This window comes from Dermacentor silvarum, chromosome 1 (assembly GCF_013339745.2).
Source record: "Dermacentor silvarum isolate Dsil-2018 chromosome 1, BIME_Dsil_1.4, whole genome shotgun sequence".
NCBI lineage: Eukaryota > Metazoa > Arthropoda > Arachnida > Ixodida > Ixodidae > Dermacentor > Dermacentor silvarum.
Genome location: NC_051154.1, coordinates 73,350,530 through 73,376,914, shown reverse-complemented (window position 1 = coordinate 73,376,914; position 26,385 = coordinate 73,350,530). Strand labels below are relative to the sequence as shown.

General features: G+C 43.0%; 1 protein-coding gene across 5 annotated transcripts in view; it reads left to right on the top strand.

Annotated features, from left to right (window-relative positions):
* The window catches only part of LOC119465875 (zinc finger protein ZFAT), a 75,590-nt gene that overhangs the window by 35,338 nt on the left and 13,867 nt on the right, over positions 1 to 26,385 (top strand). For all 5 annotated transcript variants that reach the window (XM_037726355.2, XM_037726362.2, XM_049669586.1 and 2 more), the window contains exons 10-19: positions 868 to 1,068; positions 1,233 to 1,427; positions 6,292 to 6,487; positions 9,984 to 10,162; positions 17,735 to 17,983; positions 18,754 to 18,981; positions 19,394 to 19,674; positions 22,847 to 23,003; positions 24,893 to 25,048; positions 25,815 to 25,967. In XM_037726355.2, the coding sequence (XP_037582283.1) occupies positions 868 to 1,068; positions 1,233 to 1,427; positions 6,292 to 6,487; positions 9,984 to 10,162; positions 17,735 to 17,983; positions 18,754 to 18,981; positions 19,394 to 19,674; positions 22,847 to 23,003; positions 24,893 to 25,048; positions 25,815 to 25,967 (1,995 nt within the window). The remainder of the gene's footprint in view (positions 1 to 867; positions 1,069 to 1,232; positions 1,428 to 6,291; positions 6,488 to 9,983; positions 10,163 to 17,734; positions 17,984 to 18,753; positions 18,982 to 19,393; positions 19,675 to 22,846; positions 23,004 to 24,892; positions 25,049 to 25,814; positions 25,968 to 26,385) is intronic.

Sequence of the window (26,385 nt, the reverse complement as noted above, 5' to 3'; positions counted from 1 at the left end):
GTATAATGTAAAAGTGTGATAAGATTGTGCCTCGTGCGCCATATGCTGTGGATGCGAGAGAAAGCATGCGAGAGTGAACTGACAAGGATGGTGACTTGATGAGTGCAGTCTTTCCGTGCGCCCAGTGTTGGAGTTAGCATGATCAAGCTCGTGCGAGGGGGGTCTCCCCCTCTAGCCCGGCCATGGCTGTGCATGGCTTTCCACGCGGCTGTGTGCAAGCGTGGCCCATGCACTGTATCTTGGAGGTAACTTTTGGCGGGTGCAAAAGCTAAGGGTGAGCGAAGATGGCTGGTGGCTTCACGTGTGCTGTGTTCTCGCGTGCCTCGTTTTCGAACTTTTGTAATCTCAAGTTTTCAAGATGTGGCAAAATGAGAGGTGGGCACGAAGCATTCGCACCTGCTGCTGGCGATGTGTTGTGACACCGAGTGTTCATGGTCATCAAGGGAGGTTTGGCACATGACACCATGCTTATTAATTAAATTAGTATTTAATTAGTAAGCAAATATTTACTGCAATTTATACGGCGGATAAAACTATGAACCTTACTTTGTGTAGTTGTATAATACTTTTCTATCACTATCACTGCTTCACCTTTGGGGCAAAACTGCAACTTTTTACTTTACATATCATGTAATACTACATGTAGCGTTCGAGGTATGTAGTACATGTAACATAACATGATGCATGTTATGTTTCACTTCAGATGTTTAACATTTCAATTGAGAAGTTAAGAACAAAAAAGTGTTCCAAGAATGTCACTGTTTTTAATTAATTAATGTGCTAATTTCAGGTTTATACCTTCATATTATAGCAATTATAAATCTTGTCATCGATCTCCTTGACACCTTATTAATATGATCATTTCAGGCAACGCACAGCAGCGTTAGGCAGCGATGCGAGTTGTGCAGCAATGATTACAATACGATCAAGTCCCTTGTCAACCATGTGCGCAAGTACCATACAAGTCCAGCGGGAAAGCGATATCTGGCCACATTTCAAAGCAAACAGCTTCAGAACATGGCTGTACTGCATGTGTGCCATGTTTGTAATCGCAAGTTTAAAAAGAAGGTAAGTGGTTTAGTGCCCTAGCATGTCACTTGCTTCACAGCTCAGCAAAATTCTTGCTGTTCATGTCTGCTGTTTTGCCAAAGAAAGCGTTCTGCCTATGTGAGCATTCCAGTAGAATCTTGTAAGAGTAGACTGTGTTTAACAATTGCCATGCTCTTGCCCAGGTGGATCGTGATCGACATTTGTTTGTGCATAATGTCCCTGAGCCGCCCACTGCGTACCAGTGTGGACTATGTGGATACCAGGCTTCACGGAGAACCTACTTGGAAAATCATTATAGGAAACACCGCCTTGTGTATGTCTGCTCTGTGTGCTGTGGTTTGCATCTGAGTGCCACAGCTCTTCGAACACACTTACAGGTTTGTGTACTGTTGCTGTTAAGAATGAGTGTAGTTTTCAGTGCGATCTGAAGATTGCTGCAGTCAAGTTGACAGTGCACACTGGGCTGCATATTGTATTCAGTGACAGTGCATGTTTTTATGCTTAAACTAGGCCATCAGCAAATTAATGGCTAGGAAATTGAACTTCTGCAGTAGATTCATTTTTACCGGCATCCAAGGTGTACATTCCTTGATAGTCAGCTTTTTTACAAGTATGCATGAATTTTGCCTTGCAGAAATTCTGCAGAAGAATGTCACAAGGACTGTCAGAGGAATGTCTTTTGTTTACCATATTTGTGGACACACTCAAAAACTCAAGAACATATGACATAGCTCTGTTGCTGCAACCTTAGCATTTAAATAACTTCTTTTGAATAAGCTTTTGTGATGAAAGTGCCATGTTGTTTATTTCAGCCTACTCGGAAACCGCTGTGGCAGAAGTGTGTTTTGTCATCATCTTGCGATGAGCTAACATCGACTGTGACTGCAGGCTGTCACCAACTCCACAAACACAGCTTCAATTTTATATCCACTTGTAACACAAAGGCATTTTTGAACCCTTTTCTTGTGAAAAAAAGGCAGTTGTAAGAATCGGGTAAATACAATGATTGAGCGTTCCTCCTTGATAAGTGAGCTGAATGCAGCAATTAGGCAGTTGAATGCAAGCATTGTTCATATTATTGACAATGGTACTTTTTCCTACAGAAGAAAATTCAGCATGTGCATTTTCTCCACACAATTGTACATGAAGTTGTACTCTCCACCACACCTTAATGCCATCAACTTGTACATCCCAACACTTTGTTGAACATTCTTGCTCCTTTACATGTCCCAATCTCCATGAATGTCCTATACTGTTGACAAGACTTTTGCAACTCCCTTGACTCATCAGCCCTAGACATTTTAGTTTGGTTAGTGTTTTCTAAGATCTTGGCATTATATTCTTGGTTCCTTTAACCTACCGTCCTATCTTTTGGCAAACAAAAGAAAAATATGATTTGATTTTTTTTTTTGCATGATGTACAGAGACCGGGCCATAGGCAAATGCCTATTTGTTCCCACGTGTCAAGGCCCCATCCTTTTGGTGTATGAACATGAATTATGGTTTAAGAAGTGATTTATCAGTGACTTTATAATGCCTATTTCTATCCTTCATGCCTTTATATGCTCGTTATTGCTTTTAGCACCTGCAAATGCTTTCTGGGGTGCTTTTTCTTTCAGAAGCACATTCGATTACTTTTTTCCACAAGAACTGGCAGCATTGGCAAATGCTGTTGCTAATGGCTACGCACGTGTCAATGCGACTTGGCAAACAAGTATTTGTGTTGTTAATGTTGAGCTTTCGAAGACCTCTCACTATATGCCTGACACTGGTCTACAATGCTAGAGAAAAAGATTACGAAAAGTCTCTTTATTCGGCAGTGAACTTCCAACTCCATGTTACACTGCAGGCGGGGATTTGAGAGAGAAGGGTTCAAAATATTAAGAAAGGGCTACTGTAGACTATGGCTAGGAAGGACTGTTGACTGTAAATTGTGCTGCATGTATGTTAGGCAGAAGCGTGAAATGCTCAATAGAAATAGTGTTGACTGTAGTTACGCAGTCCTCTTTTTTGCCGCCTCCCCTCTTTTTGTTGTTGTACAGGCATACCAGCCAGATTACGGCTCGTCCAAACTCTGGCATGGATTAGCAATAAACTTTGCCTCTCACTTTGCCCTACCACTCTCTTTTTATATAAATAAGTGCATGTAAGGAGATACACCTGTGATCCAACATGTAATAAAAAGATGGTGGAGGTGGCCAAGGAGATGGAGACTATGCAGCCATGGTTTATTGAAGCCAGCCAGTCATGATCGTCCAGGGTAGTGGCAGATTAATGCAGCTACTCAGGTGGGGCACGCTAGCATGTTCTTTTTTGTGGGCAAATGTACCTGCGGTGCTCTTCTTCCTCGACGGCGCTGCAACCAATTGTCACGCCACTACACAGGCTCACACACAGTGCGATTGAAAAATATGTACGAAAAAATCACAACAAGAAGAAGAGAGATTATGCATGTGCGGCAGTTCGTACACACACTCCTGACAGGCTCGGTTTCAGTTTCGCACTAAAAATGACTCAGAACTCATATTTACGGCTTTTGATCTGTTTTAAAAGCCAATTTGTTATGAGCTCGTCATTAGCTACAAACATCCAATTTGCATTGGCAGCCTAACATTGTTAAAAAAGTTAATTAGGCTTCTAATGATCCAACAGGGAGTTTTCTTTTGTCTGCCCTGGTTGTGAATTTTGTCCTGCAAAAAGTATTACCGTGTCTCGAATCCCCTATTTTTAATAATTAGAGACAGCTATTACTGAAACACTTTTAGGCTGTAAATGTTACAATCACTACTTTTCACAAAGTGCGCTATGTTGAACTTTGCATTTTCAATACAGTATAGACCACTTATAACGTAACCGCTTATAATACAGGGACCGGATATAATACGGTGTTTTCACACCTGTTAATTTCCCCATAGCACTCTATGTATACGCGTATCGCTTATAGTGCAGTTGCAGGAGACGAAATACCGGTTACAGTGCGGCTGCCTGTAAGTTCAGCAGTCAACCGAGACGGCGAACGCTCCCCTCAAGCTGCAGATATACTCCGACGTCACGGTGGCGAACAACCAGCGTCTATTGACCCTTTCCATGGCGATCCCGTGGGCACTGCCATGTTTCATCACGTGGTGATGCGTCCATTGCTTGCCTCAACTGCCTTTGGTTGCCTCAGTGTTTACAATGGATGTGCATGACGCAGGCGTAGCTTAGCCAACCTCTGTTTAGGGCGATATCATAGATGGTGACTGGGTGGACGACACGAAGCTTTGTCCACAGCTTGAGAGAACATGGAAATGCGCTTTCGGAGCTGATTAGGCTACGTCCAAACGGCGCGAGCAGCGTATATGGTGCTTGTTCTAAAAGTGGGGCTAAATATGTATTCCAAGCGTTCCAAACTTTCCGTTCATGAATTGAATCAGGATTAGTGTGTTTGGCTGTTCGTTCTTTATTTGGCAAATATTTTGAAGCAGCAGCTTGTCACGTTTCTGACTCAATAAAGTTCCTTGGTGCGGTCACTACCTGATTATTTTCTGCCTAATCGCTCGCGGGTGTGCTCAGTTCCGGTATATTTGTTCTTGCTGCACATAGGCTTGAAACGTAGCTTTTTCGTACATTGTAATACCTTCTAGCAAAGGTGTATTATCGCTAGTAACTCGCGTACTCTTGTGGACTGTCACGAAACATGCAGCTTCGACCATTCGTGCACTATCGTTGTCGTCCGTAATTTATTGTGCTTATATAGTGTGCATATACAAGTGTGTGCCCAGTCACTTATTCTTGACACGCTGGCGATAGAGTGGGCGTAAGCTTCCGTGCCAGTTGGAGTTGATGTGTGTAGATACTGTGCGTGAAGCTTACTATGACAGGAAGCGGCGCTACTCCCTATGTCATTGTTTAACGAGTGGTACTGACTCTTGCCGACATTCTGGGACTGAAGCCTTTTTTTTTCTTTTTTTAAGGTTAGCGATAAAAAGCTGGCGGATGAGCAAATTTCTGTATCCTCGAGGAAAGCCGTACATCTCGAAGTGCCGCTAACACGGACGGACAGTTGCAGCAGTGGTCTGCGAACTTGGCCACACAGATTCATTCTATTCCTTAATATGCCAGTCGCTATTTTTCTAGCCAACTACCGCACACGTCTTCAATCCAGCATGATTGGAGCACAGTGTGTTAGCAAAAACTCAGTTGCATTTTGACAGCTGATCGCACAGAAGCAAGTAGAAGCGGTAATGGTTTCGTATTCGTGTGCTGTCGCTGAGGCCACGTGCGTCGCGCTGCCGAAAGTGTCATCTCGTTTATCTCAAAATAACTGCTCCGCGAAAAGGTTCAATACTCCAACGACACAACGCAACAGGCGTCTGGTGCCGTCGAGCATGTTCCAACGTTGCTGGCGTGTGAATAGCTCCGTTCCTATTTCTCGCCCGCCGCGCCGGCCACACATCCCAGCATTCTTTGCGTGGAGTGGGCAGAATGACGCGATGGCGGGAGCGTGCGCGGCTCTCTGCGCATGAACAAGCATAGTGTCAGCGCACACAAGCATAGATGAACACATCTCACTCGATGACCGCGAAACTCGCTGTCAAAACGCTATAGTGAGGAAGCGCGACTGCAGCATTGAGCGAATTGACCTTCGTGCTGCGTCTTGCATCAATGCGAACTAAGTCGCGTAAACACAGCGCACGGAGGACTGTGCCCGTGTGTGATGGCGGCTCCGGCAGACGCGCCGCGGCGGCCCGGGCCACCCAGAGTAGAACGCGCCCCTTTCATCCCTGCCCTCCCCCCAGAGCCATGCGCGCGACGGAAGATGGCGCGCTTCCTTCCCGCTTTCCTCTTTTGCGTGCGTGAGATTGAGCTGCGATCACCGGCTCACCCTCGCACGCTTTCACTCGCACATACAGCAAACGGTGCGCGGCGACGATTTTATCGCCCTTGGGCTTCATACGAAACGTCACAGTGACAGCAGAAATGCGCCTGGAATGTCGTGTAATTGCTATTGAAATAAAATAATTGTTTTGGTTATAGCGCGGATATTCGCGATTCCGGTGACTTGCATTATAAGCAGTCTATGCTGTACTATGTTCAACCAAAATAGTTATCATGCATGCAGTACAAGGTATATTTATGTGCCTCTGCTTGTAAAAGAATGTAATTAATATAGGCTAACAGCATTTTCAACAGTATTTTCATCATCTTGCTTTAGTATACTGTGCCGTGGTTACAGTTGTTTGTCTTTGCTTTCATTAGAAAGAACATATAGAGAAGAAGCGAGATGTAGCAAGTGATCCTAAGTCTGACTCCAGCATTGAGTGCTTTGTGGCTGAGAGTGGTCCAGTATCTACTGCTGAAGAAACAGTGCCTGCACAAACCAGCCCTGAGCAGAGTGACACCCCTGAGCCAACTCAGGCCAGCACACAGTCTGATGCTGCCCCAGAAAGTGAAGGTATTGCACTGTATACAATGCTCCGGTTATTTTGTATCTGTCGATGAAGCATTCGGCTATGCATGCGTAAATGATTTAATTTTAGGACGAAAGAATCGCAAGCACTGCCGTTTGCTCTGCTTCCTGCAAGGTTGTCCTTCTTTGTTCCATTATTGTTTTTAATCAGGCATCCTTACCTTTTTACAGGGGCAATTAAGAGAAATACCAACTTATATAGTATTGCTAAAAACTAGGGGTGTGTGAATACCGAATAGTAGATTTCGAATCGAATATTGAATCATGAAAAAAAAAAAGCCGTATATCGAATCGAATATTGGAAAATTTTTCACGAAATTCAATGCTTACAAATTTTGGGCAAAAAAATACAGTGCTGCACATGCTCGTGTGTCTACTAACATTGCATAAACAAGGATGATAAAAGATATCAGTAACTTAGGTACATAGAAATAAAGATATATGGTACAGTCTACTCTTAATTATTAAAGGGAACACTATAGAAATAATATGCCAGCACTGATTACAATTCACTTCTAGTGTACGAAGGTTTGTAAAATATTTTTTTATCAATAGAATTTCTGTTGAATACAATCAAGCGTTTCTTTTTTCCTCTGAAACTAATTAATTATGACATTCTTTTGGACCGAACACCAATGAGGTTCTCAGTTTAATAGTGGACCTGTGTTTTGCAGCACTATTTTATTTGTTGCATAGAAACCCTTTCTTTCCCGTTGTTCTCCAAAATACAAAAGGGCTAAACCAACTTTACGGCAGTTGGGTTATCGTAAGACGAATCTGCGCGACAGACTAAAGGACCCCATCACGTGATTTGATCACCGCCTCGCGCATAGCCGGCCGCGACAGTAAAGAGCAGGCGTGGTCTGCGCCGTTTCATTGCCAGGTTCGGTGTGATTTAATGCCTGTCAGATAATTCGAAATTTGGAGGGTCACGGCAAGTTTGCGCGATGCTTGCTATCCCCCCCTTCTCCTCCTCCTTGTTCATTGCCGTCTGTCGCGTTCCTTTGCGAGGCGGTTTGTTGTCTCCGAGTGTCACGCGGCTGCTGCGGATAGATCTGCGTCGATTATTCACCAAACCGTAACTTTAGTCGCCAACGCCCGATGAAGCAGCGCCAATTAGGCCTAATGACTCGGGCAGTGTGGCCGTGATGAAAATTTGCAGCTGGCTGATGTAACGGGCTGCAAGCCGTCACGGAATGCTTGCCGCTAATATGTTTGTACGGGTGGCTATGTTTGTACATCAGTGATCGATGGCTGTTGAAGCGACGTGAAGTTCGTCGCCGGGTATCCAACACGAATCGGCCCGATTTTGGCACATGCTTTCGCACTTTACGAAATACGTGCTGCTTTTGTTGCCGTTCCCGCTGTCCGTGTCGCGTTGTCATTTCGATCGGTCCTGTCGATCTGGACGAACCTTTCACCGACAGAGGTGGACCCGGCTGGCGCGGCGCCGATCCCCGCATCGGGCCGACGTCGGGGAGCGCTCGCACTGACGAAGTCCGCTACTGCGTCAGCCGGGGCGGCCCGTCCGCGGCGCGCTCAAAGGCTCGCAGCTCCTTTTGCGCCGAAAACGAAGTGAAATGCTCGCTTGGGCGGCATCGGCCGCGTGGGGCTCCGCGGTGCATGCGACATGTGGCACTGCACCGGTCTCAACACAGAATATATAGGGTATTCGAAAAATCAAATAGATGTTCTATTCGGTGATATTCAAGTACTCGCACAACCCTACTAAAAATAAATTTTTCAAGTACCAAGATGATCAGTCTTACTGCAAGTGGTACACTCTAAAAAAGAAAAAAAAAAGTTTACACCATTTGGGTAGTTTCTTGTCCCTAATGTGCGCATTTCCTTTCTTTAACGCTGCGAGTCCGGTACTTCCCAGTCGCGAACGGCACGCGCGTTATCAACGTGACAGTGCATTCTCGACAGGAAAGTAGCGAGCGCCCAAGTTTTCAAGAAAGGAGACGCAAGCAAGGCAGATGAAGATTATTGTTTGGGGACAAGATACAACCCAAAGGGTGTAAACTTTTTTTAAAGTGTACCTGTTAGGCCAGACAAGATAAGAAAAAGGTAGACAGGGGATGATGCCATGAGATCCTCGACAGTTCGCCATGACATAATAGATATTGACAGTAACTGCACGAGCGCAGTTAATTTTCTGCTAATTAAGAAGCCTTATGTTGCATTCTAAAAGAACTGAAAACCCAGCATAGCATGTTTTAATAACATTTTAACAACTCTAAAGGCACAAATATGCTTCAATACCTTCAAATATGTGATTCTGTACCGACATCCTTGTACTGCAGTTTGTGTGCCAAATTAAAGGACGAGGAAAGTCTGGCCTTCATTCTCTCCACCAGTGATCCTTTTTCCACAAAATAAATTCAGATCATGTTATGGAAGGATACTTCATCAATTTAAGCTGATTTGATTTCGTGTTGTTTTTGGTGTCCCTTGCATATGTTCTATAACTATAAGGTAGCATAACACACTGTGGCCACCTTTGTTACTTGTCTTTTGCTTTTAAAAGATCTTAATTAAGCTACCTCTCTTGGATGCAGTAAATGAATGCTCACAGTAAATTTTTTTTAGTACATTTTTCAATCATATTGCTATTCTACAGTGGCAGTATGTCACTAAAATTTCCATTTGAGAATTGTTAGCTTTGCATTTATGAGGCCCATGACACCTTTATAAGCACAAGTGAAATTTTAAAGACTTTCACCTCATGCTGTTCACTGTGGCATTGTACTTGGCACCAGAATGTTTATTACTATACCAGAAGTCTTTCTTTTTGACTGTGCCAATTTTAAGAACTAATAAATAATCCATAGCATATTGTCGCTTTCTTCCACTTTGGCCGGTTTACTTGAAGAGGTGGAGAGTATGATGCATGACAAATCATAACCTGCAGGTTATTGATTATCTTATTTGTTTGTGCACTACTGTCGGCCTGAGTGACAGGCTTTAGGCAGGAGTGTGCAATACAGAATAACTACACAGTAATTTGGGTAGTCGGAGGGTAATTGTTGCACGTATTGTAGACTAAAGAAACATTGAATTGGAAATTACTGTCATGTAACAATGAGCCGTCATACCACTTTTTCGTAGAAACGATCTGATTAAGAAAATATTTTTGAGATATGTGTTGCACTTGTGGAATTGAAAGCAGTTAATGCTTGAGGCATGCCCAATTAGTAGGAATTCTATTGAGATACTATCTGTTTTTAAAATGTCACTGATTAGCCACTTGCATAGTGTGATTTGCAGTGCAGTGTGTCCAGCTTTTCAGGTAATCTAGCTTAAGTGACAGAATTGTGTGAACCACAGGCGATCTGAAAAAATGTGTGGTTAAAACGAATGGAAAACTGATACATGTCTCGACTGTAAAATGGGCATGAAGGTGTTATTGCTTGACTGTAATTTGCTTTTAATTTATAGTAAACAAGAGTTTGTTGCTTGTTCTTTTGCTTTTTTGAAGCGAGCACTGAAGCAACGGTGTCAAGTGATGCAACACTTGAGTCGCTTTTTGCTGATTCGATCGGCCAAAGTTGGTATCTTCCTGAACCTGATGGCATTGCCAGTGGCTACGCCAACATTCCTCAGGAACTCACTGAGGGCTCCCAGGAGTGTGACCCTGATACCCCTACTGACACACAGGTATGTGTCTTGAATTTGTCAAATTTTTATGTAATGTGCGATTATTGTCAACTGAAGGCAGTTAAGCCTGTCTAGTTCAATGATTACTGCAGGAATCGTAATGTTCTTGCAGGAAATACCTGACAAAAAAAAAAGAAAAAACTGAAATGTGAGTGTCAGCAGTGCCAATGACCTAATTTGTTGACTTTGTGCAACAGATAAATATGACTCTTAATGAATTTTCACAAATGTCCATATGTCGCTCAATTTTTGGAGCCTGCTGCCTAATGCATGTAACCTGCCTTGAGTGGCACAAAAATTGTCTTCAAACAATCTGTGGCCATATTTCACACAATTATGGTTGCAAATTTAGAAGCTTAAAGAACCACATGCTACTCACAACGCATTGAGTTTTTGGCAGTTTATGAAAAAAACCTTTCATTCATTGCTAAAAACTCCAGTGGGAAATTTTTCTTTACTTTTCCCTTACTTTTGCCATTCAGATGCTCGTAATATAAAGTTTTCACTTAATTAAAAAATGCAGACCAGGGAGGATTACCTAAGCGTCGGTTCATTAATTCTCCAAATGATGCTACCACTTTGGTGCTCTATGATTGGCTTACATAACTTGTTTGGTGGCTCTTAGCTTGTTTTGCTGTGTAACATGGTGACAATTGTGATATTGTGCAGCTTTTGAGACTACCTCTCAAAACTGATGCAAGGCACTTAGTTTCTTGCAGATGGTTATACTTTGAGCACTGACTGACTTCAATTGTGCAGTCACAACATGCCTCTAAAGCTGTAATTAAATTATATAATTAGTAAACATGTTAATTGATTATATTTTTGTTACCACTCAAACTGTGATTGTATCTGCAGCTTGTTCAGAAAAAATTATAATTTTGTCTCACATCCTCAATTTCTTGTAATAAAGATAATCGTTGCTGAAACGCCTGGTTCAGTATAGACCACTTATAATGTAACCGCTTATAGTGCAGGACCAGATATAATACGGTCTTTTCAGACTCCCGTTAATTTTCCCATAGCACTCTATGTATAGTAGTAGTAGTAAAACTTTATTATATTCAGAAACCAGACAGGCTCCTTCCTACCCCAGTCCCCCAGAAGGGGTAGGGGGTTAAAGACGGAGTTTGTCCAGCAGGGTGGTGCCCCTGTTCCAAGGCCCCACTAGCACGGGTCATCCGCTCAGCTCGTTGGATCAGTCGTAGCTGATCTTCCAGGGCCGGGCTAGACAACAGCGCCTCCCAATCGTTCCATGTGCCGTTTGTTTCGTGCTCTTCTCCGTCTTCTGCACTCTCCCACGTGATGTGAAAGAGTGTTGGTGTTGCTCCACACCACGGGCATATGTCACTGTATGCCGTGGGGTAGATCAGGTGGAGTGTGTGCAGATTTATGTAGGTGTTCATCTGTAATCTTCGCAACACGGTTGCCTCCGCAGCGCTGAGTTTGCCGTGTGGGGGTGGATAGATCTTTCTATTTTCTCTGAAGTGTTTCAGAATTGTTGCAAAGCAAGGGCCTAGGGGTGTAGGGTCCTCTATTGCAGAGTCCGGGGCGGCACGGTGATTTGTAAAGCCTCGAGCCGCTTCGTCTGCATGCAGGTTCCCGGTGACGCCCTCGTGCCCCGGTGCCCAGGTCACAGTTTGGATGTATTGAACCGTGGGGTCTCATCCAGTCCCGACAAGCATTCGGAGCGCCTGTGCTCCAACTTTGCCCCTTAGATAGTTTTTGCAAGCTTTCTACGAGTCTGTGATTATTGTTAATGGAGCTTTTCGCGTCCAGCCCTCTTTTATTGCGAGCGTAATTGCAACCTCTTCTGCTGCTGTTGTAGAAGCGCAATCTATTGAGGCACAGGCTGTAATTTTCCCTCTACGGTCCGTGACCACTACCACCGCCTTCCTTGCATCTGTCTGATAACGCGCAGCGTCAGTGAATCTTGCCGTATTCACATATTTCGTCATTTTTTCCATGTATTGTGCCCTAGCCGTTTTTCTTCCAGCATGCAGGGTAGGTCCATGTTATTTGGTATGGGGGATACCGTGTACCATTCTCTAAGTTCGTTGGGTATCTCATTAGTTTCTTGATGTTTTTGTATTAGTGCATCATGCCTTAACTTGCTTAAGACTTCTCTGCCTGTTGGAGTCTGGAGCAGGCGATTTTCTTGTGTTCGTAGCTGTGCTTCGGTTAATTCTTTAATCCTGTTGTGTAGACCAAGCGCCAGTAGCTTGTCGTTTGAAGTACAGTAAAACCTCAGTAATTCGAAGGTCGCCGGACCGCGAAAATTCTTCGAATGAAGCGGATTTTCGAATTAACCGAAATGAATAATAAAAAAAGAAAACAAGCAAGAACTTGCCGCAAAAAGAAATCACTTTTATTTTCCATGTCCGAGAAAAATTACTCAATGTAATCACCGATGCGGATAACTTGGCGCGCTGATTCGCCGCCCCTAGTGCCATGCTTTCCAGCTGGCTCAAAAAACGTAGCATACAAATATCACCCACACTGCACTCAACAAAGTTGCGGACGATGTTCACGGAATCGATAACTGCCGCGAAAGCGGGCGTGGTGGTGCTTGACTCCAAAAATTTGGACTTGCTGGATATTCCAGACTTCAAAAATGCACCGTCAGGGTTCCCATTGAGTTCATGCATTTTCGCACCCAATTTTTCGGACGAATTGAGACCCCCAAAGTTCGATTTTGCGGACTAAATCGCTCTTTCCGAGCCGCGCTACCGAATCTTGGAGGCCACCATGTTGGATTTTGCACTGGCTTGGATTCCAGTGGCTCGCTGTACAGCCTCCAAGATTGGAACACGCGCTATCAATAGAGAGCTCGCGCAATCCTCCAGTCTCGGAGGCCATGCCCGCTCTTCCTTGGCTGACAAAACGCTCCAGAGTACTGCTCTTTTTCTTTTTTCTTAGTATATGCGCTCAGCACTATCGTTGTAACCATTTATTGTGGGATCTTCTTTTATTGCGACAGCAATTATATGGACACTTCAAGCGGATTTTCGCCGTCGGCGTCGCCGCCCTGAGGTTCCATACAAAGTCTAAGGGCAATAAAATCATCGCTAACAACTGCGTACTTAGCGCCAGGGCGGTTTCTCGCGCGCACCGTATCTTGAAAGCGATCTCCAGACGGATCTGACCCTTTGTATGCGCTGTGCTCTCGCCGCTCAGTTTCCGTTGAAGCGATAGACCGCACGAACCTTCGCTCGCTGCGGCGGCCGCGCTCGTTCGTGCGCGCTGACACCACGCTTGTTAATTCAGTGAATTTTTTTTCCTCTCAAGTTTCGGTTGCTATTTTGAACATGTCGTGTACACTGAGCAGGTGTCTCGGAGATCCATGTCTCAGTGATCGGCACTACTTCGTATACCTTCGCGAGAGCTAAGCGGTGCGAAGCTCGTTTCTTGGATCTCCATGACGAGCTCCGTTGGCGGAGATCGCCAACGCGGTGACGTTCGTGTCGACTGTACACGGAAACGACGTCATTGCTGCACAAATCCAAGCAAGTCGATCCCCTCCAAGCGTAGTATGAGGCACAGCATTATTAGAGATTTTTTTAAGCCGCACTAATAACTTTTTTTTTTTTGGCCGAACGAGTTTTCCGGACTATTTTTCAGTCCCCACGAGCTCGGAAAATCGGTTGGCGACTGTACGGAGCGCCCTAACCTAACCGCCGCACGTTGCTACTAGCTGGAAACTTCGAATTATCTGAATAGAGCCGCGCGGGCCATTCAAATTATCCGGTAGAATTTGCATTGAGAATGACGGGACCGCTCAAATTCTTCGAAATAACCGAAATTTCGAATTAACCGAGTTCGAATTATCGAGGTTTTACTGTATTTCGAGGTAATCTTAGAGCAGTTTTGTAGGCCATTCTTGTTATTTGGTTTGCTTTTTCTTTCTCTTCCCTGTTCATATTATGATAGGAGAGTGAGTATGTGATGCGACTGACGACGAGACTTTTTACTAGTCGGAGGTAATCTTGTTCTCGCATCCCCGTACGATTGTTTGTTATACGGGCGATCATGCGTGAGATTTGTTGCACTGCTGATTTGAGAGTATTTAGTGTATGCAGGCATCTCTGATTAGCTTGCAGCCACATACCAAGTATTCTTATGGTATCTTTCTCTTGAATGATTTTTTCTTCTAGCTTGACTTCCAGCTTTAGACTCGAGTCCGTCCTTAGTGATTTTCTCTTTCTAGAGCGGATAAGTTCCGACTTTTCCGCTGAGCATTGGAGTCCCCATAGTCTCGTGTACCCTTCTATGGTGCTAGCTGCCTGTTGTAGTCTATCTTCTTTCTCCACTAGGCTACCTGTGGTTGTCCATATGGTTATGTCGTCTGCGTATATCATATTTTGTAGACCGGTGATTTCTTTGAGTTGTGTTGCAAGGCCTATCATGACAACGTTGTAAAGTGTAGGTGAAATTAGCGCCCCTTGTGGTGTTCCTTTGTTTGGTGACCGAATGGTGTTGGATTCATAATCCCCCATCTTGATTATTGCAGTTCTCTGAATAAGGAAACTGTGGATGTATTGAAATATTCTCTGTCCACAGTTAGTTTCCTCCAGCCCTTCAAGTATTCCTTTGTGATTGATGTTATCGAAGGCTCCTTTTATGTCAACAGCCATGGTGACATTTTCCCCCACCTTTGAGACGTTCGTTAGTACTTCTTCTTTTAAGAGTAGCAGGATATCTTGTGCTGAAAGGTGTGGGCGAAAGCCAAACATTGTGTTGGGCATCAGTCCGTTGTACTCAAGATGATTTAGGAGCCTTGACCAGTGCAGTCTTTCAAAGATTTTTCTAAGCAGGGCGTAAGTGAGATCGGTCTCAGGTTCTCGATGCTCAGCTTTTTTCCTGGTTTAGGCACCATGACCACAATCGTGTGTTTCCATTGTCGTGGCACAGTGCCTCCAAGGCAATGTTTGTTAATGTATTTTGTGAGAGCTACAATGGCGTCGTCAATTAGGTTTCTGATCATAACGTTAGTGATTTGATCTGCACCCGCAGCCATCTGTTTTTGTACTAAAGATCGCTGCTCTGACTTCTGCCTCCGTGAAAAGCTTGTCTAGCTCAGGTTGCGGTGATCCTTTATACCTTCCGTGGTATGGAGGTATCTTCCCGTCTTCCCCAAAGCATTTTTGATGGATGGCTTGAATGAGATCTTCTTTTGCGCCAGCGTATGAGTGTATTAATCTTTCGATGGCTTTACTGTTTTCACTTTTTGTCTTTGTTGGGTCAATCATGGCTTTAAGTATGTTCCATGTTTTGGCCGTACCCAGGGTTCCGTTGAGGGAATCACAGAATCTGGCCCAATTGGTTGAGTCTAGTTGATTGGCATATTCTTCTGCATGCTGGGTGATATCTTTGATTTTTGCCTTTAATTTGCTGTTACGCTTCTGCCTTTTCCATCTTTTTGTAAGGCTTCTCCTTGATTCTCAGAGATGTAATAGGTGGGAGTCGACCTCAGGCGCTTGGTTTGTTCTTGTTATTTCCTTTGTGCACCTTTCTTTCTGACTTCTTATCTCGTCACACCATTCATTTAAGTTTGCTATGTCTGTGGCGGTCATCCGTTCTTCCAGTGATTTTCTAAACGCATGCCAGTCTGTTATTTTGGCTGCGCCAATCTTTTTACGGATTTGGTTCGTGTGTATACGCGTATCGCTTATAGTGCAGTTGCGAGAGACGAAATACCGGTTACAGTGCGGCTGCCTGGAAGTTGGGCAGTCAACAGAGATGGCGAACGTTCCCCTCAAGCTGCAGATATACTCCGCCGTAACACGCACGTCGAGCTCCTCGACGTCACAGTGGTGAACAACCAGCGTCTATACTCCAATGACATGACACAACCGGCGTGTCTGGCGCCTTCAGGCGTGTTCCAACGTTGCTGGAGCGTGAATAGCTCTGTTCCTATTTCTTGCCCGGTGCACCAGCCACGCATCCCAGCATTCCTCGCGCAGAGTGGGCAGAATGACCCGATGTCGAGAGCGCGCGAAAGTGCATCCACCGCCGCGGCTTTCTGTGCATTAACAAGCATGGTGTCAAGCGCGCACAAGCAAACATGAACACATCTCATTCGATGACTGCGAAACTTGCTGTCAAAACGCTATAGTCAGGAAGCGTGACTGCAGCAGTGAGCGAATTGACCTTCGTGCTGCGTCTCGCACCAACGTAAACTAAGCCGCGAAAACACAGCGCACGGTGGACTGTGCCCCCGTCGCAGATGACTTGCAAGATACAGCGGCCCCAGTGGACATGCGCAGCCGGCTGGAGTAGAATGCGCCCCTCCCGTCCATACCCTCCCTCCGGAGCCATGCGCGCAACGGAAGACAGCGCGCTTCCTTCCCGCTTTGAGCCGGCAACCCAGCAGGGATTGCCGGCGGTGACAGCAGAGATGCGCCCGGAGTGTCCATGTAATTGCTATTGAAATAAAATCATTGTTTTGGTTATTTTATTTATTTTATTTTATTTTATAAATACTGCAATCACCATGCGGTGATTTTGGCAGGGTGGTACAAACATAATACATACATTGGTAAGTACACGGAATGCACATGTTAATAAAAAAAAAACTGTTATTTAAATAAATGCAAAGCATACAGGTGGGGCACACGCAAAGTTACACTAAAGAAGTAAAACACTGTTACTGCAAACATGGTACAAACAAAATAATGTCACTGTAAACATGATAAGAAAGAAGTCAACGTTGGCGCAGAGACGACGTCATTTTTTAGCTGATTCCAGTCCACTATTGTGCGCGGAAAAAAAGAGTACTTAAAAGAGTTGCTGCGTGAGGCAAAAGGAGTTATAGTGAATATATGTCTTTGTCGAGTGGCATATCCGGAGGAGAAGGCTACAATATTTGTTATGTCTATCTTATAATGCCCCTTTATTAGTTGATACAAGAACTTTAATCGTGAACAACGATTTCTTTGTGCCAAGGAAGGAAGATTAGCCAAAGAAGGAAGATAGTGTGGATATTCGTGACTCCAGGACTTACGTTATAAGTGGTCTACACTGTGTATGAAATTATTAATATTTGCCTAATTTTTCTAATCAAATATTTTCCTAATCAAATCATAACCTGAGCTGAACCGAGAAGAGTTTAGTTATTGATACTTTGAATGATTTTAGTTTTTACACAATTGTCCTTAAGTGATGAAATTGTAACTGAACTATGCCTTTGTCTGCCTCATTCAGATCTGCCATGTTGAACATGACAGGTTATGTTATTTTTGATCTGACAGTTGCATGCTTTTCCCATACTAACATCTTCAACAACTTGATGAAGGTGTATCTGGTGGCATAGTAAGCACATCTGTTTACAGTAATTTAGCACTAGTCCCAATTAGAAGCTTCATGATAATGGTGTGCAAACAAACAAGCGATGTCACAAGAAGATGATGACTTGAACTTGTCAAAAAAACAGCGTCAAGCTGAGACTTCCCTTGTTCGTGTACTGTTGATCAGTGCGTTGCATTAAAGCGCATGTTGAACAATGTACAGTGGATTTTGTAGATGGCCTGGCCCACAGCAATGGTGCTCCTGCACTCATGCTTTGTGTTGCAGGTGACCTCAGCTCAGCAGAGTGGACCCCTCAGTGGTTCTGTGACGGGGCTGTGGTCAATGTCGCAGCTGCACTACAAGCAGCTCAATATGGAAGTTTATTCTAAAATTCGGGAAGTATTTGGAGAGGAAGAGTGTCCCGACTGTGGTCGCCTCTTTCATAGTCGCATTGATTTGGATCCCCACCGCCTTACCCATACGGATGACAAACCCTACAAGTGTGGCAAATGCACTTATTCTTCAGGTTCCAAGGTTGGTTCACTCTTTTTTGGTTTTTCTTTTTCATATCTTTTCCCTGGCTGTAATGCAGGATCAAATTCCAGCTGTGGTGCCTGCATTTTGATGGGGGTTGAATGTTAAAATGCTCATGTACGTCGATTTAGGTACACGTTAAGGGACTCCAGATGGTTAAAGTTAAACCAAAGCCCCCCCCCCCCCCCCGCTTCCCCCCACTACGGTGTTCCTCATAGCCAGACTGTTGTTCTGGGTTTTAAAACTCCATCAGTTAATTATTTTCCATGACATTTGACGCAAAGTGGAGTGTCCATATATTGCTCAATGATAGAGCTGTCATCCTATGACATTAGTGTTGGCATACATGTTCACTCAATCAGAAGCCACATTATTTTGACATGGTAGATGCTGCATTAGCATGTAGCCTCATGTTTTTACGCACATTGTCACTACAGAAATTGTAGTATGTTCTAATCCTAAAGGATTCATGGTAGTGTGTGACCTTTTACCTCTTTATGCAACTTGTTTGCTGGTTTTGTGGGTTTTGTGTTTTCGTTTTCATTTAATTCTTATCCCGCATCTTCTTGCCCTGGTAAGTACTTAATGCTAAACGATTAAAGTAGTCGTAGTTTTGTTTTTTTATATTCACTATCTGTGATCAAGTAAATTTACTTGAGAGATATGAGGCCCAAGATGAGGAATCTGATGGTGACACTTTTGGACCATGTCTAAATAGAGCATTGTTCTTGCTTCCTCTTTTCTTTTTTTTTTTTTTTTCTTTTTCGTAGGACAACCTGAAGAGGCACCAGGAGACTGCACATGAAGGGCGCACCTTTCCTTGCGAACGATGCGACTTTGTGGCACAGTCTCGGAGCTCGCTGTTCCAGCACCGTCAGAAGCACACAGCTAATGGTGGTCAAGGCCGGTGCCCAGTGTGCCAGCGACAGTTCCCATCTTGGCGCATTCTGCGTCAGCACTTGCTCTCCCAGCACCCAGATGCACCACAGTTGTTTAAAGTACGGTGCAATTTCAACCAGCAGTGTTTCAGCCAGCAGTGTGTCAGCCAGCAGTGTTTCAGCCATTATTCATGATTTGGCATGCGCCTCTAGTCTTGCACCATAGGGGTACACCCTAATGCATCTTAGAAAAGAGCATGCAAGATCATTGTTGGAAAGAGGACAACCTCCAAGTTCATTGAACTTGCCTTTGTTCAGTAATGGCCTGCGTTCAGCACATTCACATCTGCCAGAGCATGGATGAAGTGAGGCAACATTGGTAGACTGAACTAGGTTGTAGATACTTTAAGCAGAAGAATGAATAAAAGCTCAGTTTTATTCTTTTTTTCCTAAGCTTTCCTTCCCCACTCCCCATTTCCCCATTCTTCTTTCCTCTTAGTGCCGTTAGCTATAACAACTTACTCTACTTCAGGTACCTGGTGGTCCCCCTCGAGTGATGGGGCGCCTAGGCCGGCGCACCTACAAATGCCCATACTGTGGTCGTGTGTTTCATCGTTCAAGCACTGATCTTCAGAAACACATGTGGATTCATGAAGGCGTAAAGCCATTTCAATGCCCAGACTGTCCATACCAGTGTCGCAGCCGCAATAATCTCAATGTTCACCGTCTTACGCACTCCAACGACAAGCCACACCTTTGTGACCAGTGTGGTAAAGGGTACAAGTCTAAGGCTGCTCTACGCTTGCATACTCGGTAGGTTTTGCTGTAATTCTCCAAGTAAAGTGCGATGCAAATAAGGAAAGTTTGCACCCACATATGGAACAGTCATACTTTTGCAATTAGCACTAAATCTAACTGTAGCATTGTTTTTCTTCCAGCCTTACTGTGGGTATCTGCAGTAGGGCCATAGTGATCATGCTTTAAATCACAAAGGTGGTCTTTCTCTTCCTTTGTCAAGCTTGACAAGTATGTTCCACATGGACAGATTGAATATGTAAAGAAACGTTTGCTTTTCTCTTTGACTAAGCACTCGCCCTATTTTTAGACAGAAAGAGCCTGAAGAAAAGCTTGTTTGCAAAAGTGTATGCCCCTTTTAAGCCTGTTTCCCACTGCGAATCTGTGACACGAAATGCTTCGATGAGCAGTATGGCACTACTATGTCAAGAAATTTATTTCACACATTGCAACATTGATGCAGTGATTGCCACTCTCCCAGCAGTGATTGAGCATATGTTTCCACTAACACATCAACAAGTACAGCTGCAGTGCTAAAAGACTAGCACAAGCGACCGATCACCTGATCAAATAAATTGCGGCACGCGATGCTGTTGTGCCCTAGCACGCCGAAAATGATAGTGCCAGGCATTCCCTCTTTGAAACATGAATCATGTGGCACTTTCGATAACAGTGTGCATAGGAACAAGAGCGCCGCGTACCGAAATTTCCCTGCTGCAGTTATCGGACACTTGTGGTAATCTTTTTTCGCTGTAGCTGTACATCACACACTGCTGCCACTCTGCCATTGGTGAAGTGCAGAGCTGCTACAAAAAATTCCACTGAGTCCGAATTTCACCATGCTGCTGTAGCTGCTAGAGAGGGTCAGCTCCTGCAGCCGCTGTGTCCAGAATCCTAGAAAATTTGCAGCAATATGAAATGGCCTCTAGGTTTTTGGATGTGAGCTGTTAGCATTCAAGCCAATGTCATGTAAAGCCTTTTAATAAAAGTAGCATTGCAATCAAACTCAATGTAGCAGAAGGACCATTTGTTATTGGATGCCGTGAGGAGCCGAAGCAGCTTGAGTGGTGGCATGAAGAACTCCATGTCAAGTGGCAGTGCGAGTGAGGGAGTGTTGATGATGGCGAGCAGTAATTCACCAAGCCAACCATATTTTATTCTTTGATTGAAAATGTTGAACTGACCAATTTCGTGTTTATTAGATTATTTTTCTATTGCAGGCTTTGTAATGTCATTTGCTTTAAATTCAAGCACCTGTCACTTTTGCAGTTGTGGGCAAGAAGGGACATTTAGATTTGAGTAAATATGGTCATTGTAGTAGATGTTTCAGCAAGGGCTTTAATTCCTAAAGACACTGAAATAAGTTTAAACGGTCTTTTTTTTTTTTTTTGCAACAGCAATGTTTTCTTTATGGTAGCAGATGTTGAGAAATGTGCAACATCGAGAGCAGTGTGACCAAAGTTATTTGCTTTTTAATGAGTTACTTTTGTACGTGTATAATGAAATTGTGGAATAGAAGTCAGCCTCTGTACAAGGCAGCTTCATTTAGCAGGAATCCTTTTATGGCTACCACATTTAATATGTTCATCCTCAAAATTTGCTGTAAAGTTCGCTGGCGTTACATGCATCATTTTTGCCCAAGGCCTTTGCCATGCACTGTCAGAAAATGCTATGTGGAATGCCAGTTATATAATTATGTTATACTCAGTATGTTAATACCTTAAATGTGGTGCTACTTTTTGGATTCATTGTAAATGGACTTTATTTGTGGGATCGCAGGTTCTATTTTTTGTCATTAGTTACCAATTTCACTAGTAAACTTTAATTATTTAATGAGCATATTATTGTCACAGACTTCTTGATTTCCACTGTTACAAATGTGTTGCTGAAAAAAAAAAAGGGGGGGGGGGGGAGCTTTAGCTTTACTACACTGTCTTTGGATTATTTGTTAGGTCTTCACTGAAACATCCTGTAAATGCTGAATGCGAGCACACCGAGTGTGAACACACTCAAGAATGTGTGCTAATATAATATGCTGCTGAGTCTGTGTGTACTCAATCACATGTCTGGACCGAATGCCTTTGTTCTAATTTAGAAATGTTTTGGACAATGCACCTTAGTGTCTTTTATAGTTATGTTGCGGCAAGTAGCAGTCGCTAGGAGATTGTGCAGAGCAACCTTTAATTTATAATTCCCATTTTACATGTTCACTGAGATGCACTGTTGTAATTTGGAGAAAAAAAAAAAAGTCCCTGTAGAGGTGGTTGAATAAAAAGTTACTTTCTGGGCTAAGAAACAGTTAAATGCCTAGGAGAGCTTAGTTGGATGCACCTTATATAAGTGAGCTCCTGCTGCAGCTCTGAACAATGTGCTGCATTTCCAGTAGAAATGTGCAGTATGAGTGAAAGCAGTGATGATGTCCTGTAAGCACACCATCTAGCTTGCTGTGGAAATATCTTGCCACAGATGCCTGTAGTTGGAGGCAAAAACACAGCATAACAAACTAATAGTACTGCGATGCCTTCCCTATAATTGTTGAAGCAGCTATTCTCAAAATATTTTTCTTAAGCAGCATCAATCTGACTTACCTGTAATGAAGACTAGCTTGTCTTTTCCAAATTGTGGTTCCTAAATTAAGCAATTAAAGAGCGTTATATGCTATTTCAGTTTGCCCTACTATATTTTCTTGTGACTGTTTCTAGTACTAGCTGACCATATAAACAGACCTTTCATAAAATATTGATGCGACCGTACGAAAATGCAAACTTTCACTTTCTTTCCTCAGTGGCACATGGCTTGGAGTATATAGAATAGGATGAATGTATGAATTCAAAGGCATTTTAATTTCTCTTAGAAGCTGAATATTGCTTATTGACTGTAAGTTAATGTATTTAAGGCAAAACATTTCAGAAGCTACAAATTGCCCACTGACTTAATTTAGGCTACTCAAAGTTTAATCTCTGTGCTAGACATGGTCAGCAATCTGCCTTTTGTATGCCATTTCTCTGAAAGATTTTATTCATGCAATATTGATAATGCATGCCTATATGCAAGCCTATGTGTTTCTTTAAAGCTTCTGCTCCCTCTCCTGCCTTTTCCATAAAATAAATGGCTGGCTACAAACATCCCCTGCGTCAATGATTTCATTCTTGCTCACCATTCATCTTATTCCTTTTCTGTCACATTGCAGGACACATGGTCGAGGTGCACTTTACCCTTGTGACAAATGTGAATATACGGCCACCCAGAAATGCCACCTGAAACGTCATCTAGAAACTCACGACATCATACGACGCTATATCTGCGAGCACTGTTCTTACTCTTCCAACACTATCAATTACATGAAGGTGAGCAAACCTGTTTTTGCATTTTAACATTATAATTCCACAAGGTCTCTCAGGGCACTGGTGCTTCAAAATTCTAAGCCTTTCTTAGCATTTCTGGCACATTACATCACTGAATTAATAAAATGTTATTTGCTGTATTCAAAGGCTAAATTGTGCTTCGTTACATTATGTTATACCATGTTGCCTTGTATTCTGTGCTCTCATACCACAATATAACGAACGTGAATGTAAGAAATTATTCAATATAACGGATGAGAAGAAGGCTAACCGAGGGGCCCAATTTTTGTTAGTCACAACCATATGAAGCCAACAGATGATGAAGCCAAGGTAAGCATAAGGGAAATTATTTGTTGTTTAATTGAAAAAAACAACTTGCTGCCAGTGGGAGCCAAACCCACACCCTCCACATTACATGTGCATTGCTCCACCAATTGTGCTGCGGCGGCAGCTGTTCCCACGTCCCCAATAATGGGCATTTATGCATGTGTAAAAAATTCTTATCCGGAGAGTGCTAGCCAGCGCCACATGTTGGTCTAGCTTCCACAGGTGGCTGGTTGTTTTTTTCATCCACGTTCATTTCCCTTTAGCTTATCATTTCTGCACTTCAGTTAAAACAACAAATAATTTCCCCTATGCTTTTCATGGCTTCATTAGCTGTTGGCTTCATATGGTTGTGGATATAACGAAGTAAATCTAAAATGTCTCTTGCTGATATCAGCATAAAACAATTTATGATTTTAATGAATATCAGATATATAACAAAGGTCATTCAATTTTCGTGTTGGATGCAACTTTATTATAATGAGGTTCGACTGTATTCAACCTTTTTTTCTGCCAAGTGAAAGAAAAATTGAGTTTTAAAAGAATATCTCACCAGTCTTAGTTGATCTAATGTTGCTCCTTTGTGTCTCCTAAAACACCCTTGGTTAATTAATATTCATTCTATAGCATAATGTGTATAGTGTTCAGTAAATTTTGTTGCTTGGCTTATTGGTTCATAATGGTTCGGAAAAAAGGTACTGTGCAAAGCAGATGAAGATGAGAAGGGAGAGACACAAACTAGCGCAAAGTATAGTTGTGCTTAATAAGTGATAAGTAATATAGCGGTATTTTATATTACTTATCACTTAAGCACAACTATAGCATATATAGCGGTACAGGGGTAATTGGAGATCGCAGGGAGAGGCCGTCGTCCTGCAGTGGACATAAATATAGGCTGATGATGATGATGATGAATATAGAGGTACTTAAGTATTAATTGACATAGTGTTGTAGCGCATAAATTGAATGCATTCTACACTAACTTGAATATGTTTTAAAATTGAGATGAACCTTCTTGCAGAATTTTGGTAAAGAAATTACAGATGTGCATATTAATTTGCTGCATCTTTTTGATGAAGTAGTTTCTACTAACACAGCAACACTGTTTAACAGATACATTGAATAACAGTTTTCATGAGCTTTGAAGACAAGTTTTGGTAACTTCTGCCTTAGAGTAGTGAGCATTTTCAAAACACAACTTTGTTATATAAAAAAGTTGTGCAAGTTATTTATTAAGGAACAGTTGTGTGCTTCACTAGGATGTGCGTAAAACTAATTTTTCACATAACTTTGCCTGTAAGTAGGTAGTGACAGCCCAGATTGAAACGTCTCTGTGAATCACTAACCAGCTATGAAAACTGGTGTAGTATGTGTTACAATCAATCATCAGTTCATCACTGCTATACCATGAAGCTGGAAAGATATAGGAGTTGTTTGCATTCTAAAGTAGCATCGCAGAAGTGAAAATAGGTAGAATTCTTACGTGTTTTTATGCATCTTGTGTTAAATTTCTTTTGGACTTTATGTGTTCACTTTCTTTGTTTTGCCTCTACTGTGCTGTCTCATAGGTTCACTACAGCCGGAAACATCGTGGGGAGGTTTTCAATCAAAATTCAGTCGTTGCTGATCCCAGTACAATCGAGCAGCAGAAAGACAGGGTGTACAAGTGTCTTAGTTGCTCTTACATTTTTGGCAACATGAATGACATGAAGCGGCACCTTAGGGTGAGAACCTTCACTATGATTGTCAAATCAGTTATTTGGCATGCATGCACATTTTCATAATTCTACGCAGCAGTAAAACAGATTGTTTCTTTTAGTGTATCGTAGGACAGTTAAAAGCTGCTTCCTGCTGTTTTGGTATTTTGTTTCATGCATACTCACAAGTTTTCATTAGTACATTACAATTGAGGCAGCACGAAGCTGATGGATTCCACTTCGAAACATGTTCTGCAGCTGCATGCCAGTTAGTGCTTGATAAGTGCTGCCAAGTGTAAGTTGCATAAAAATGAGCCGTGTCTGATGAAGGTGCAGCTTCCTGGCAGTTGTGCACTGCATAAAATCGAAAGGAGCCTGTGTTCTAAACACTGCTAGGATATGCAATATTTTGGGATGCAGAGTGTCCTGTTAGTGGTCAAGCGTCTTATTCAGTTTTACTGGCACTTCTGGATCCCTCAGCGGGAAGCTTATGTTCTAAACTGGTCTCATCATTTCAGAATTACATGTGAAGCCACTGACTAGGGTTTGCACGCAGTTAGCAGAAGCACAAAATTGGGATTAGTCACGAAATCATATTTGCTTAGGGCTTGCTCATGTGTGTTATTCTATTGTTGAATATATAGATATAGATAGTGCCAACTGATCTGTAACAGTAATGCCCCCTTGTGTTGGTACTATTAAAGATTTATTGCATTAGCAATGACTTCAGCTTCAGTACAGCTGATGGGTATTGTAGACTGAAGCATGCATTTTGTAATTTTGGTCAATGTAGCTCAAACATGGTGTGTGCTTGGAGAACTTGGACTTGAGTGTGGAAGAAGTATCAGCAGATGCTCTTGCCTCAGAAGCAGAGGCAGCCGCAGCTAGTGCTCAGCAAGAAATGACACTGGAGCCTGCACCTAGTGACAGCAACCAACCACTTGAGGTAGGTCGACTTGTGTCAGCAAAGAGTGTTTTCTAGAAGGTAAACATTTGACTAAAATCAGTCTGGTTGGGGAACATTTAAACTTAGGCTAATTACACAATGACAAACCAACTAGGTCTAACGAATTCAACCCACCATTTCAATCAACTTCCGACTTTTTCATCATGGGTGCCCTTGGGGAGCTACAGCAGCTTTTTATTATCTGGCTGGCAACTTAGTGGTGATTACTGCAGGAGGCAACCTTGTGAAGGTCCTGCATGTAAGAGTGTGCCATGGTCCCAATGACCAGTTTATTGTCCTGGCAGTGTCCTAAATGTGGCCTGAATCTGCCATGACTCAAGGTATAGCTGCTTCCATATGTTGGCCTCAGATATGTTAGTGGGACTTTGTTTAGCAACCCAATATATATTACTACGTG